The sequence below is a fragment of the Hippoglossus hippoglossus genome, chromosome 7 (assembly GCF_009819705.1).
Source record: "Hippoglossus hippoglossus isolate fHipHip1 chromosome 7, fHipHip1.pri, whole genome shotgun sequence".
NCBI lineage: Eukaryota > Metazoa > Chordata > Actinopteri > Pleuronectiformes > Pleuronectidae > Hippoglossus > Hippoglossus hippoglossus.
Genome location: NC_047157.1, coordinates 10,203,719 through 10,220,516, shown reverse-complemented (window position 1 = coordinate 10,220,516; position 16,798 = coordinate 10,203,719). Strand labels below are relative to the sequence as shown.

At 40.0% G+C, this 16,798-nt stretch overlaps 1 protein-coding gene across 2 annotated transcripts in view; it reads right to left on the bottom strand.

Annotated features, from left to right (window-relative positions):
- Positions 1-16,798, bottom strand: part of prkar2aa (protein kinase, cAMP-dependent, regulatory, type II, alpha A) — a 46,486-nt gene that overhangs the window by 13,213 nt on the left and 16,475 nt on the right. For both annotated transcript variants that reach the window (XM_034591854.1, XM_034591855.1), the window contains exon 3: positions 2,532-2,567. In XM_034591854.1, the coding sequence (XP_034447745.1) occupies positions 2,532-2,567 (36 nt within the window). The remainder of the gene's footprint in view (positions 1-2,531; positions 2,568-16,798) is intronic.

Below are 16,798 nucleotides of genomic sequence, written 5' to 3'. Positions count from 1 at the left end.
GGAGCCCAGAAGTGAGGAAATGACACATGCACTGACACATGTTTTACCACACTGGATGACAAACACTGACAAGGTCATTACAAGTGGTCATTGATTATCTGTGTTTCCTCCAACTTCCCTACAATTCTCACATGACATTTACCACATGGAACAGTGTGTGTTTGTGCAATCATGACATTGTATGTATGTGAATTCATGCCAATCATGTTTGGAACCATGTGACCTCATACGTTTTGACGTGTTAACTCCTTTAGTTCAGCTTGATCAGGCAGATTAACACAAAGGACCAAATAAAAAGCAGTTACAGTGTAAGTCTAAACCCAAATTTGATGCAGTCACTGGTATGAACACAATTCAGAATCAGATAAGGCCGAAGGTACAGGCAGGTCCATCATGCTCATGGGTAACTTGTTGGAATGTGATTTGCCTGGTTTCCCTCATGCTGCCAAAACGTTTACAAGCCACAGTTCACTTGTAACCTGGGAGTGTGATCATATATATATATTACATCACCCTATTTCATGATATGGTTCTAGCATTATGTACCGGATGTGAGAAAACACAGAATTTTACTGACAGAAATTCCTGTGTAATGCATGTGTGTGGGTACTTTTACACTGAGATTGCGAGATAGACTTTTCACAATTCCGCAATGAAAATGAAAGCATAGTGGTGAGAAGATAATGAGTGAATTTTCATTTTTGGGTAAACTATCCCTTTAACATCTTTTGTCTACAAAGTAATTTACTGCCTTAATTTCCCAAATTTATTCTGAAAGTATTTCATTAGCTGCAAGGACATGCGTGTGTATGTACTTTGAAGGGGTATAGTTAGTTGGACTTTAAATATTCTGTGCATTTACATCTTTGTAACTTAAACCCTCAGTAACAGATTTATTGTTGTCAGTTGAGGGGATCAGAAACAACTTGTGAACAAAACTCTACCACATCATCTTTTAAGTTAATTTCTAGACTCAGCAAACAGTTACTTATTTATGCATCCAACAATAATAGAGCAACATTAGCATTCATGTGAAGTTGTGTTTCTGGCCATCTGATCAATGTGAAATCCAACATTCACCCTTTTTCAGTTCGTTTTTGGTCTTTGCCAACTACTGAGGAAAAGATCTGGCTCTTCAGCTGCTCCGTGTTCTAACATGATCACCAGCTATTCACAAACTGTCTATCTTTCTGTTGTTTGGTGCTGAGCAGGTAGTGCACAGTGGGTTTTTAGAGCTTTTAAGTGGAAAACGGTTATTTGCTGCAGCCAAAAATGAGATAATGAGTGAACCACACAGTAAAACGGTGGTGGAGACAGTTAAGGAATGAGCGGAAATTGGCAATAAAGCTCCATAAAACAGAGGAAAGCTGGAGATCTGGGTAAAGATCTTTTCAATACTATAAACAACCTCTTTCATACTGTCATATTGTAATTTTATACATTGATACAGTTGAACATAAAAGATCTGTTTTGTGCCATTGCTTCATTCTAAATCTGTGTGTAGCATTCTTTGCCAAGCTTGACCAGTCTCTGTCATGTTAGACCGGCTATCGGCAACCTCGGGAGAATTCCTGCTGCGTTATTGGACCATCGCCTCATTTATCGGGGGCAAGATGGTTTCTCATACTGTTTAATATAGTACTTGTTTCCAATTTGAAATATGGGCTAATTCATTATTTTAACAAAAGAAAATTGACTGTAATTCTGTGTGTGGCATCATTTGGAGTTATTTTTATGGGTGTAATGATTTTGTTGTTGTACTTACACAATTCTTTAGAACTCCAAACAGATTTTACATCATTGTCACTACAGAAGGTCTACTTATACCACACACCATTTGTCAACAATTCTAACTGTGTTGTTTATTATAAAGGGACAAAAAATGACATCAGTAAATAGATAAATACATTAAAAAGAAATACATTATGCTAATGAAAAAGGGTATTTATTTATTTATGCATTTATGCATTTATTTGTGTCTATCTATATTTACTTATCTATCTATTCATGTACAGCCAACGAGACATTTTTTACAACTTTCCCCTACACCGCAGGACAACAAATTAACACCACGTACTCCTAACCTTTTAGATACTGGTTTAGCACGCAGGATGAACAATAATGGTAGGGCAGCTGTAAAGATAAACGTCAGTAGACACACCCAGAGCCTAATCAAAGTGCAGTGTGCTGTGACGGCTGACGACATTCATTTACTCGTATGTAAACACTAGACGGTGCGTGAGAAAACAAAAGCCCCGTTCACACACACAAGATTACAGACACACAAACACAACCCATTGGCACTTTTGACTCTGTTTTCTTTACATGCATGGCATAGGTAAATATATTCAAGTTGACAGAGAGAAACAGATCACCAGTGTCCCACATGCATGACACACACAATGATGCACACACACCCTATAATGTCCCTGGTGCGGATTATACTTACGGGACATGACGTCACACACACACATGCACGCTCACGCTCACACACACACACACACACACACACGTTGGTGAACACACGTTACCTGACACTCTCCTGTTGAATCTGCTGGGTGGTGGAGCTGTGGAGAGAAGAGAGGGAGGCATGGAATTAAAACCATTGTTTTTACACAATGACATTTAATACGATTATGTAATTGCTATGAAATTCTCATCATCGTGATCATCTCTTCTGATGAGGTGTTTATGACATTATGTGAAGTGAAAGTAGGAGGATTTAGAAAAAGGAAAGGGGGACAGAGGGCAGACAGTGAATCAGAGCGACAGTCAGCATTGGAGAGTAAGTGATGAAGATAGTCAAACAGATAAGGTGAAGAGAAAAGAAAAAGTAGGACATGCTCAAAAAAGCACATAAGCGATGAAATGAATTGAGGAAGGAAGACAAAGTATTGTAAAGTTCACAGTTTCTGAATACTTTATAAGCAGTGGCGACAGCCGACTACACGATCATCAGACACAGACGCACACACTGGCAGCAAGTTTTTCAAGACTGCAAACTACAAAAATCTTAAAATCGAACATGATCAAACTAGCAGCTACAATCACATGACCTGAAACCAGACAGATATGAGTGGATCAACTAATAACTTAACGAAAGCCCCTCACAGTTACCTCTTTACCAGTAAAATGTTTACAAGGAATAATGTATCAGGAGAGACAAAGGATGAGAGGGTTTTGACACTAATGTCAGTATTGATTCCATTACACTGTGGCTTCATAATACCATTTCCTAGCAGCACCATTACATCTAATCAATTAGGATCCAGCAACACATTTCCTTCCACAAATGACAACAGGTGTCGCATCTTTATTTTTGATGCCAGAATCGACCATTGCTGCGTCCTGTGTTTGTCACAAACAGAAAACATTGGGTGAGAAGACGTTTATGTTTGGACTTGCCTGCCTGTTCCACTGTAGCCTCAAAAAGCTTCAAGCTGTTCACTGTTTGGATACACAGATGCTGCCGTTAATGTTCCTCAACAACCAGGACGGCACATTTGATCTCACACTGTAATCGTTCAATGATTCATAACAGCACACATCTGCCCAACTGAAGGGCAAGTCACAAAACCAGGACACTCGTTGCCATTCTGAACTCTGACCCCGTGTAGGTCAGAGCTACTACAGATACAGCTACAGTGCTGGAGTATTGAGAGAGCAAGTATTGTTGTGTTCACTACACCACAAGTTAAGTCAGTGTTGTGATGCTGACCAACTTAACTCGCATGGGGGTTAATAGAATTGAAAAGACTGATGATAAAACACAGCAATCTCAAATCAGTAGGGGTGTAATGGTACTCAAAAAAGCATGGTTCGGTACATTTTCGGTACAGAAGAAACAAGGAACAGAAAACATTAAACCGATTTTTGATTTCTTTTTATTCAACACTGGTTTAGTGAACAGACCATGGCTGTGGCTTTCGTACCTAAAAAAAGTTAAATTTACAAAAGCAAAATAAAAATTCTCTCAAATAAATAAATAAAAATAGTAAAATGAATATCAACTAAGGTGCAGCATGTAGAAAATTAACTGTACTATTGTATAATCATAATAATAATTATTAAGAATATGGATTTTCTTTTTTGGGCAGACAGGGTAGCCCTGTGGCACTAATAATGTTTATAAAGGGCTGGTACGACATGCTGGCTGAAATGCAGACAAGAGGAAACGATTACTTTTTAGCTTGAGTTTGATCCCTGCATTCTCAACAACAGAGAAGGGTCACATATTCGCCCTCGGCATACGGCTTTTGTACGATACACTTGTCTTGTCCGTCGTCATTACAGTTGTAAATATATATGTTCATTTAGATCATCTAGAGATGTGCAAATTGTATTCTTCCATGACCCAATTGATTGGTTAAAGAATCAGTACGATTTTAGTCAATCAAACTTTTCTTTGGTTAACTACAGCCTTACTGCAAAATAACCACCACACAGAATATGAAGAATATGAGACTCTTCATGAGTCAGGTGACAAACTTAACCCGCCAAGATACCAGCACACACAGAAAAGGTAAGCAGAATCCTTCTGCACTAAATGCCTTGTGGCAAGAGAGCAACTGATGGCAAGACATAACAAATGCTGTCACCAACTACATCGCACGTCTATTCAAACAGTAGAGAGAGAATTTGGCAAAATTTGGCACAACCAGCAACAATTAATATCTTATTAACAGGAGTGAACGACGATAAGACTTTTAGAAACATATTTTGGAAGGATGCACAATATAATATTGACAAAAATCTAATTTATGTCAATAACACACACACCTACTTCAAATGCATGTCTCTCAAAATGACTGAACCCAGCATGTCCCAGACTTTTGCATACCTGACATTTAGATCACAGCTAATAACACTGTTTAGAAGGCAAACATTGTGTCAATGAATGTGTCTGTATTAACATGAAGACTGAAATAATATATAATTACTAATCTATTTAAGTGTTGGCTCATGAGAATGCAACACGCCTCTTACATTATGTGAGTACTACATATAACAGGTGAGAGACACTGATATTAGTCTGGAAAGAACAGCAATATAGTCTAAATGTATTATACACTTACGACAGTAATGGTTAATAATGGTTGAGTGGAAATATCCAGAATATTCCATGTACATGATGTCGGATCATGACTCCGGATCGTTCAGGTCACATTAACTCTGATGTCCTGTCTGTGTGCGTCACGTCATGTCTCGTGTTGTGTAGCAGGTTTAAACATGTGTCTCATATACTCTAATGCTACTCAAACAAACCCAAAGTAAACGTCAGTCCTGTACCTGTCCTAATAACTTGTGATCAGTGATAATCTTTATTGTTGAAGTGTAAAGTGAGCGCAGGTCAGAGGGAGTGAGGAGAAAATAGACTCTGATAGACCTTCAATGAGTGTCTGTCTGATCGTGAAGCAGCAGTGTTATAATTATTCAGTGGTGAAAAGCCGCTAAGACTATGAACGTAGCGGAAACCATGATTATTTTCAGTCACTGCATCGATGCAGAGTCGTCCACATCTATGCAGCATGTTTTAACGCCCAGCCCTAACAGAACCGTATGCAAATAAATAAATGTCATGTACATTTATATTCTTGAGAATAGTGGATGTCTAGTTCCATACACTACACATACCACAACCTTTCTCTTGGCAGTTTTGACAGCAGCAGCCCCACTTTGAAATGTCAGACTTTGCCCAACTAAATCCATTGAGCACAAAACTCCATCCTCTTGCCTGCATGCTTACCTCCCAGACCTGGCTTCAGATAGGGCATGGTTTCAATCTGGGGCAAGATGACCCTTGCACCGATTTAGGAGGTGCAAGGGTTGAATACTTAATGATGTAGCCTATATGCAAGCAAAAGCACACACTGTGAGCATGTTTAAATGCAATTCAAGTCAATTAATATACTACAGTAGCCTTAATGTTAATCTGTCAGAAGTCATTTGATCAATTCTTTTGAAAGATGGCACTCTCATTTTATAACAAAACATTTGCTTCTTGCATTTTTGGCTTTTTGTCAGATGATGATACAGAACCTTTAACTAATGTCTGCAACAACATCAAACTGAAATGGAAACGTCAAAACAGCAGCTGTAATTGAGTTTAATTCCGGGTCATGAATTCAGTGCAGTGCAATTGACACTAGAGAGTGTTCATCAGGAAGTATACTGTAGGGCTGGATATGCATACAAATTAGGGCTAATAACGTGGCATGTCAAGAAAGAATAAGGAGTTTTCTTAATAGAATAATAAACAAGGAGAAACAAAAGTCTAGGAATGTGTGTGTGCATGCACACGTGTCAGTGTGTACCAGTACGTGAAGTGTGTATTGTTGTACAGTAAAAAGAGTCTCTCTCTGCCCTCCTAGTAAATGGATTGTGGCTTTGTGCAGCATTGGTGTGGGCCTATAGGGGCATCCTAACCTTGGGCTTGTTTGTCCTTCTGATTGTGTGTCTGCCTGCAACAGGGTGTTGATTTAAACACACTGAGGTTGAGGTCAGGGCCCTAAACACCTGCTTTCTAACACTGGGCTGTTACTAGCCAGCAAGGACATAGTTCATGGCTGCTACACATATACACATAGTGTGTGTCCATTGCTACCCTATTACCATCCTGTCAGAGTCCATTAGATCTAGACTGTGAAGACAGGAGCCTGGGGGAAACTCACACATACACACCACTTTCACCCAGTCACCAGGAGGGATAGACAGAGTTTAACACTCCACTCTCCGTGGAGATCTCTCTTAGTATCACTCAACACAGATAAAGTCACAGGACAGTCTCGGCTACTGGGCACTGACATTTGTGGCATCAACAGGAAGAAATTACTTCATGTCACTGGTTGAAAGTAATAAAAAATATTTCTACAACACATTTAAAATCTCATCAAGAGCAACTTCTGCATTTTAACTATTTGTATACATGTGTTAACTTGCATATGAATAAATCCCATTCAGACTCTTTTGGCATCTGTTTCACCGACATGAATTCTCATTCTGCCTGTCCACATATCAGGCTTTGATGTTGTTTTAACACAGGGTCAGAATTTACAAGGTAACTGCCAAATGACTTATAACTGAATAAGTGCCAAGCACCAGCTAAACTCCTCTTTGGCAGATAATGATTTCCCTGCAGGCCAGAGTGCGTGCTGACCGTTAAACAATCAAATCAAAGCAAAAACATGGCTCCATTAAACAGGTGCCAAAATGACAGCTTGTTTTTCATGCAATGAGATTACTTACAATGCAAAGACGCGAATAGACATGAAAATCTCGACCTAAATATTTGAACTTCAGTGTGATGCGATGTCGCAAAGGCAAGGTCCTGGTACCAGCAAGTCATCAAACTGGCCTATGATCAGCCTCAGGTATACTTAAAACTGAAGTCATCCAGACAGCTTCTGGAGATGACAGTGACATTCTCTGAGCTGTGTGCACCTATGGATGGTCTGGTGGGCCCACACACACGACAGCTGGCTTCTCTGGCATATCCACAACAGGTACATCGCAGCAATTATAATTATTTCAGCCAGTAGTCCTCCTCTCCTCTTTACTGGAGGAGAACGGACGGATATTCTCCGGTTGTGTTTACTCTCACAAATAAAACGAAACGAAAACATTTTGTTGTGTGAACGTAGCATTAGGCTTTCAAAAGACTGGGTGGCTAACGAAAAATAAAAATTAGGTGAAACAGGAAGTGGATCCATTCTATCGTGGTGTGTTGCTGAGAAGGCGAGGAAGGGTCGACTGATGCAGTGTGGATGGGTTGTTCTCAAGACACGATCACAAGGACATTACAGGTTGTTGCTTGTAAATAGAAACCCAGCCATCAGGTTATTGTTTGTAACAGTGCCACACACAGTAAGGTACATTTTGAATGAGCATAAAACATAGTCACTAGTTAATAATAGAGGGAGAATAACGTATGAGGTTAAATTGATGGGTGGTATCTTTTTGTACCAATCCTCGGTGAGTCATCTAAAAAGTCCAGTATTTTTCTGCTTATGCATGCATTCCTCCTTCACTGTGTTTGATAGTACTTATAAAAGCTCTGCACTCTTCCTGGCTATTTTCCTTCAGACCAGTCCATGCATCTGCAATCATGTTTATTACGGTGTGTCTGTCGGTCTGTCTCAGGGCAGGACTTACAGATTGAATAGCTTTCCATCTTAACTACTCAATTTATTAATTGATTTAAGGATGGATAGCAATAAAGCCATGTTTGGTGCCTTCCAATAGACTGGCAGAGAAGTGAGTCCTCACCCTCCTTTATCCCTTTCTTCTACTTAAACCCCATTTAAGTACTTGGAGGGTATAGCCAGCACTGTGGAAAAGCTGTGACTATTCAGGTGCATGTAGAGAAAACTCATCATCTGAGGCCTCTTTCTACAACAGGGATATGGTGTAAGAAGCGTTATTACACTTTCATGAGTTTAACACTATTCTTGGTTTTTCAGGGTGTATTTGTCATGTGCAAGTTAACATAGGGTCAACAGCACAATGAAAGGTGTTGGACGAGAAGACACAGGTCAGCTCAGCAGTGCAATAATTAAATTAAAATAAAAGCAAGGTAGAAAGAACCGACTATAAACAAGTTAAATACAATACAATATTAAAACTATAAACATTCAAAAGGTGCAGTGTGACATTCGTTGCAAATGGAGCAACAACTTGTGTGTGAATAAGTTATTGCAGAATTGACCCTGAGCTCTCATCACAACCGGAAGCCACACTCTTTCCTGCTTCACCTGAGTTGTGAATTAGCTGGCAGGTAAAAGGGTGACTGGTTAAGGCCTTAGCATTGGAAGAATCAGCACATAGGTGAAAACTGCCATTACAGTACAGAAAAGTAGTCATTCAGAATTGGGGTGAAAACAATGGCTTGGGGAACCATGGTGGCCTATGGGTTAAGGTGCCAACCAAAAAGTTACATTTGCATCAGGGCAGGGATCTTCATTACATGTCATTCCTTGAATCTCTTATTCTCTTTCTTATTTCCCGTCAGCTCTCAAAAAATGGGGGATTGAGGAAAGGCATCGAGGGAGGAAGCAATCTTTAATAGTTAGCAGAACGGAGGTGTATTACCATGTAACACCACCTGGAAAATAATGATAACTATCATTTTTGAGACCTCACTTTCACCCTCCATCAATTCCACATTTTCATGTTTCTTTAACCACAATGCCCCTCCCTTCTGAAACTCTATTATCTGCAAAATAACCACCAGCTGGGAGGACGCATTCCAAACTGCTCAAAATGATTTGCTTTGATCCAAGTCCAACTCATGAACAGGTCAGATCACTGTGGGTAGCCCAGCAGAGAGGCATGAACACACACACACACAAATGAGAAGCTTCGAGTAGAAAACGTTTCTGGAACAATTTCTGCAATCATTGATCCATGAATAAAACACAAACTTGCAGATTATTAGACAAACTGATTAAATACGCACGCACACACACACACACACACACACACACACACACACACACACACACACACACACACACACACACACACACACACACACACACACACACACACACACACACACACACACACACACACACACACACACACACACACACACACACACACACACACACACACACACACACACACACACACACACACGTTTTAGTAAAGCCACTTATCTCCATTTGTCATTCTCGGTTTAGACTCAAGTTTCAATTTACATCACAGTTTGTCGCTCTTTAACTCACAGCTAGTTAATCCCACACACACACACTGGCAACATGTTTGTGTGAAAATAAATAAGAGTCTAAAAAACAGGATCAATGCTGATGAAATAAATCACGTTTTCCATTTGGAACATATTTTCGGGGGCATTTTCAAGCAAAAGCAGAAATAAAGCAGCCTGATCTACATGTGTACAGTCCCAGTGATCTGACCACCTTGAAAATGAATCATGAAATGTCTCCCTCCGTCATGTAAAATGCAGTTTTGTCCGTTAAGAGCAGGTGGACATACTGAAAATGTGTGCGTGCACATGCTTTTGTGTGTTTCAATGTGTGGGTGCGTAACTCTGAGTGTGCAATGTGTGAAGTGCTCTCCCTACAGTCATGTGCTAGGGGGTGTTGTGGGGTGGTGGTGGTTGTGATGGTGGCTGTATCAAGTGTACGTCTGAAGTTGCCTTGGCAACCTAACACAAAGAAGATCTCATCACCATAACAACAGGACCCCCTTCACCCTCCTCCCTCCTCCCCCCTTCTCGGCCACCATCCACCCCCTTCTCCTCTATCCAGCTCGTAACAAGTGGCAGATCATCCCTCCTTTTCCCCTCCCCCCTTCCTCCCCCCCTCGTCTCCCTCTATATCCAACCCTATACACCTAATCGCTGCCATAACAGCATTAACAGATAGAGAGAGGGGAGAAACGGAGGGAAGAGAAAATTGAGAGGGTGAGAGAGGGAGAATCAGAGGGGGAAAGGAAAAAAAGACAGACCAGATGGGGGGACAGAGCGAGATCTATTGTGACATGAAAAAATTAAATAGACAAACAGTGAAGGGGAAAAAACACACGAAGTAAACGTCAATATGATGGCAGTGATGAGTATTACACTGGTGTATAATCCTGTTGATATAGATATGAAGGAAAAAAGGGACAGGGAGGTAAACAGAAACTATGGTGGCGAGAGATGTGTTATACATAAAGAAAGAGGTAGATAAACAGTCATTGGATAAGAGGAAAAAAGGATGACTACGGCACATAACTGGGGATTCAGAAAAAAACTGTAGAGACAAATGAGGGCATAGATAATCACAGAGGCGATGGGAGAGAGAGGGAGAGAGAGAGAGAGAGAGAGAGAGAGAGAGAGAGAGAGAGAGAGAGAGAGAGAGAGAGAGACCACTGAGTGAATATGTGAATAAGGTGTTTTCCATTTATTTCTCTTACAGCCATTCTCAGTGTGTGACTCTCTGTCAACTCAGTCCATCAATACATCAGACAGTTTCTGGGAGAAAGACCAAACAAAGCATTAATCTGGCCATTGCGCCTCTGAAATTTAAAACTTCAATATTTTACATTTGGCTATCTTTGCATCGACAAAGTTTGACTGCGAAGAGAACAAATGAAGAAAAAACAAAGCAGAAAAACAAATCCAGGGACACAGTTGGCACGAATGAAATTCAACCTAACCTCAGCTGTGGAAGGAACAGTTGGCTTTCAAGTGGAGTTTTTTTAGGGAAAAGACAGCTTTGTTATTTGTCCATCAACCTGTTGCTGCTCACAATTCCTGGTTTTCTTCTTACTACTCTATTTACCGAAATAGAAACATTAAAATGCAGGAACGTTTTGAATTTTAAATGGATAAGTCTGTCCATTACGTACCAGTCAACCACCATTTAGTCTTTAATCTTTTTAACAGAATGAATTTGGCAGAATAATACAGTGGCAGGGTCTGGATGGTGTTCAGCCCATTACTGAAAAAAGTAGAAAGGTAGAAAATAAAGCTGTTGCCTTTGTGAGAATAATTTATTTTAGATAGTAATATCATGAACATAAGCCTGTGAGGAGTTGAGAAACTCAGTAGCACTCAGTTCAAAGTGCTACTAAGTTCAGGTCAAAGTCATCATCCATTTATTGTTCTTTTGTCTTTCCCCGATTCTGACAAAGTCTAGGACATGGTGACAACAGTTATCTACAAAGTAAAAAGGTTGTACAGGTAATTAAGCACAATCTGCAAACATCAGTTCTTAGTTTTAAATCTGTGAAAGTTGTCTTTTTCCAGTTTACCTCAGTAGCAAGGCTTCAAGTTTCATAGGAAATATTACAAAAATGCAGCCGCTCAAACATCTTGAGGCTCATCTATGCTGTCATTACTTACAAAAAGAGATGCGTCCATTTCAAGCTATGTAGCCGTCACTGCCCACATACTTCCATGCATCTTTGCTTTGGGTCAAGAGTTTCCGAAAACAACAAACCTGACAATGGTGGAGGAGGCTGTGATAAAGTACCTCTTAAGATAAAAAATACTTGAAATTTCTCAAATCTTGCATTGATGCATTGTAAACCTCTCTTGAAAGATTACGTCTTGTTCCAGAAAAGTGCATAATCATTTCATTCAAAACCCAGTTTGACATAATGAATGGCTGAAACAGTTTAATAAGACAGGACTGTACATATCAGGGTTTTCCCTGCCACTATAACATTTTGGTGGAACCTACAGTGTTTCTCCCCCCCCTCCCATGCTTCTCTCTCTTCCTCGGCAACAGCCCCCACCATCTGTTCCTCTTCTATCCTCCCACACTGTAGCTCCATCTCTTTTCCTGCTTTCCCTTCAGCCTCTCTCCACTCTGCTCATGGCTCTTCCTCACTACCTCTCCTCTTCTTGAGGCGTGATTGATAACAGCAGGGTCAGATGTGGAACAGGGAGCTTCCCTCACGTGTTGCCTGCCTCTCTTCCAGAGCTCGCGGCCTCGGACATCACTCTCAGTCTCTGCTGACACGCACTCACATACAAACACAACGGTTCAATCATGCACTTAATGACGCAAAGTAAAGCTGATAGAGCAAAGCTACACATACAGTACAAGATACATGAGCAACGCCTCACAAATCATGGATGGAAGACACACTACAGTTGAAGCTCAAAAGCAGACACAATAAAGCACATCATCAGCTTCAGTCTCCTCCTGCACACCCACGTATACACCGAAATCCCTCCAGAACCATGTCTCCAAATGCACACATGCAGCTTGTTACAGAGGAGAGGAGTTTATGGAAACCTTCCCTCTACTGTATTAGACAGTAGCTGAATTTGACTAATTTAACAGAGCGGAATACAAATAATTGTTTCAGATTTGCAGTTAATTGTGGCATGGCTTTCTAAGAGTGTGCATTTCTAGCAATCTTATCAGTGCTTTACCTTCTGCCAACTCTGAGCACTGTTTTTTTCATTCTAATCTGTTATCAATACATCTCTCCTCTCTCCACTCTCCTTATTTGTTCTTTTTTGCCTTGTTTCTTCGATTCCTAATACCTACCCAGAGGAACTAACATTAATTGTATTCCTGTGTGTCCCTCAGAGAAGACGTATGTAGTCTGCCTCTATAAATCTGCAGTCAATGTGAAGTGCTGATCTCAGCAACACCAACTCAAGGCTCTACAGCTTACACTCCAATACCAGCTTAATATGGAAATCTCATCCCAAACACGTAATGTGTGCAAAAGAGAAGTTTTCAAATTTGCATAAGTTATATTATTGTTTTTTTTACATGAGACTGTAAACAGAGTTTATATGTATTTTAATAAAGGAATTTAGGTTTAGCAAATGGACTAAATTAGCAGGGGAACAAATATCACAATGGAGACGAAGCAGACATTAGAGAATAAATCTGCTGACAACTTTTGCGTAGTTCTAGGCAAAATGTGCAGTACGAGGCAGGTATCAGGGCTGCTGACGTATCATGTCTGCTGGTTTCTGTGCGTCATACCAGACACAAATGATAAGTGTCAAACAACATTTCAATTACTAAAATTGGGGCCTTACCAAATGAACAGAGCACACGCTCAAAATGAAGAATATTCCAACTGTAGTTTGGACAACATCAACAGAATTGGGTTTTGCAGGGGAATGCTCCTTTATCATGATCACAGGGAGATAATGTGTATAATTAGTACAGGCTGCTTCAAGCCAGCAGCTGTTTGTATCATATGAGAGTCAGCTGGGGAATAGATGACATATCCTTGGAGTAGACTGTTAAGAAATACTACATGTGGTTGGCAAAAGAAGAGAGAGGTTACACAGAGCAAGCTACTGACCTTCTTTTCACCAGTTCAGATCCTAAAACAAGCAGGGAAAATTAGTGCAACTATTTAATATTATCTTAAATAAGTCACGGTTCAGTGTGTAAGATTTAGGTGAAAGGGATCGATTGGCAGAATTTGAATATGAAATAATCCTAGTGATGTTTTTACTAGTGTGTTTCATAAAAATTGGACGAATTGCTGTTTTCCTTACCCTAGAAAGAGCCCTTTATATTTAAATTATTTACATCAGGAGCGAGTCCTCTCTACGGAGGCCGCCATGTTTTTACAGTAGCCCAGACTGGACAAACTAATCACCCTTGGAGTTTTTACGACAACTGAAGACTACCACAGGTTCTCTTTCATGTTTGGAAGGGGAGGGTGAGGTGAGAGGTATTCAGCTGCAACATGCAACTTCACCATTAGATGTCACTAAATTCTACACACTGAACCTTTAAGGGGAGCTGCCTGAAAGACTGGGGTTGCACTTAGTAGTTAGCTGTCAACTTCATATCAAATATTGTAGAGCTGCCTGGATTTTTAACAGCCCACAGAACTAATACAAATTTTCAAAATGAACCAAGTTTACCCCCATGAGTTTATTAGTTTAGGAACTTCAGAAGTAAGAAGAATGATGTGTATGTAAGTATGTATGTAACTCAACCTAAAAGCCACAGTCCCTGTATCAAGGCTGCTCTTTAGACAGTTACAGAAACAAAACTGGCAATGAAATGGCACTCAGTAGAGCGCATAGCTCCACCACAGTTCCTTAACTTTAAAAAGTCGCACCACATTGCACACACATATTAGTCTCCTAAATACACCTGTTTTTTCATAATGATCTATGCATTATTGTCCGGAAAATTGGTGAAAAACTCAAAAAATTCTCTCTCTCTCGCTCTCTCTCTCTCTCTCTCGCTCTCTCAAAGAAGTGATAAAGAATTCCTGGATCCGCCCCTTTATCCAGATCCGAGTTAGAGCTAAAATCAAATGAGTTCTGTCTTGACCCATATCCCATCCTTCCACTAAGTTTTGTGGAAATAAGTTCATCAGCTTCTGCATAATCCTGCTAACAAACCGACCAACCAACAAATGGACAGGTGTGAAAACATAACCTCCTTGGTGGAAGTAGGTATAAGAGAACGGATACAAAACCAAAAATTAAGGTAGAATCCAAGGGAAAGGCAGCAGCAATGTTTGGTGTAGTACTGACTAGTTAAGGTAGTGGTTTACTGCAATAAAGATAAAATAATGGTGGATGAATATGACATTACACATCGCCTGTGGGCAGAATTTAGTTGACCCTGAGGTACAACAGTGTAGCAGAATGTGATGAATGCACTGTAATCAGCCAGATACTTTACAAATACAAATACAGCTTAAACACCTATGACGATAAAGCTTAGCACTTTACTGAAGTACAGTCTCTCATCATGACACATTGTGTTGTGTAGAAGGCTAACAGGATGAACTTGTAGTGTCAAGTTGTCGAATAGATATCAGGCAACAAGGTTATATGTTACACTCCCTGCCATGTGCTTTCAGATTAATTAAAATGAGCGGAGATCTCCCACTCTCTCACATGGGAACACTCAGGCATGATACATGGAGCATAGACACAAGGAGAGCATACATATGAGTTACATTAGCAAGCTTGACGTACCAATCAACAGCTCTATGATTTACAGCAATGAGAACTTGTCTGAAAGTAGAATATATTACACAGAAGTTGTAAACAGAGATATGCTGTTACATGATATCACCAACACTGGATAAGGGAAACATACAGATACACAGACCAATGCACAAATATGTAGCAAATAATATCTGCACTTTATATACACTTATACCACCAAAATACACAAAGGCATGCCCACAAACCATATACACAAACACACTCAGGTTTCCTCAGTGACAGATTAATAGCAGGGGTGCATTACATTACTCAAATAGCAGCTTGTTGCTATAATTGACCACTTTATTGGTCATGTTTTTCCCCCTGTCAGTCGAACCTTTCCTCTCCTCCATCATGCTGCTTGTCAAACAATGCTTAGCCTACACAAACTCACATTTTATTATTACTCATTACCCTTTGTATTGCTTTTGCAGTACTTCCTCTTTGTTTGTATCTTTGCTATTTCTGCCCACTTTTGCAACAGCTTTCTCTTTTGCTGAAACCACTGTGTACATCTGTCATCTGGTTGAGCCACTGGTTTTTTCTCTTCATCGTTGCCACAAAAAAAAAAAAAAAAGAAAAAGCCTATGCCACCCGTTCTCTATGTCATCAAGCTTCCTCTCTCCATTTATATTCTCACGCTCTGCACTGTTTTGGTCCCTGTTTCCCACCATGCAACTCCCTCGTCACTCTCTTTACCTTTTTCCCATTATTCAACACTGTCCATTTCCCTCCCACAAAATCTGCCTCTTGTTCTCTCTCCGCCCAATATCTGTCTCACTCCCTTTCCCACCATCTCCCCCTCTCTGCCTCTATCCACAAGACTTCAGTCCTTAAAAGGAAGTGGCCCAGTCCTGCTTATAGCTGCATTGTTGTTAACCCTTTCCCAGTGTAACCAGGTTTACTGGTGCCACTTAACCACATGAAGTTACACTTGAACGGCCATCCGTTTATCAATGTGTATGCTTCATCATGTTCCAAACAGAGAAAGACAGAATAACAATTCATTTAATTAATGATTAACTTGCTTCACTACATGGCCCACACATATAAAGTAATAAAAACAAACACCAAAAAAAATACTCTAAGCATTCTAGATACAATAAGTCACTAATTGAGGACAACTCAGCTGTGCTAAATAAATTATGCTTACTTAAATTTCACCCTGTGTTATTAACAATGTGATAAAGATGTTTAAAAGCTTACAAGAGCAATACTTATCGCACTATTAAAATAGGAAATCCCACAGCTTATACAGCTCACACCTTATCAATAGAGTGGCGACTGTTTTATGCACTGGTAACTGCAGTAACATTCTTATGCATATACCATTTAGCAGAGGCTCTTAAATTA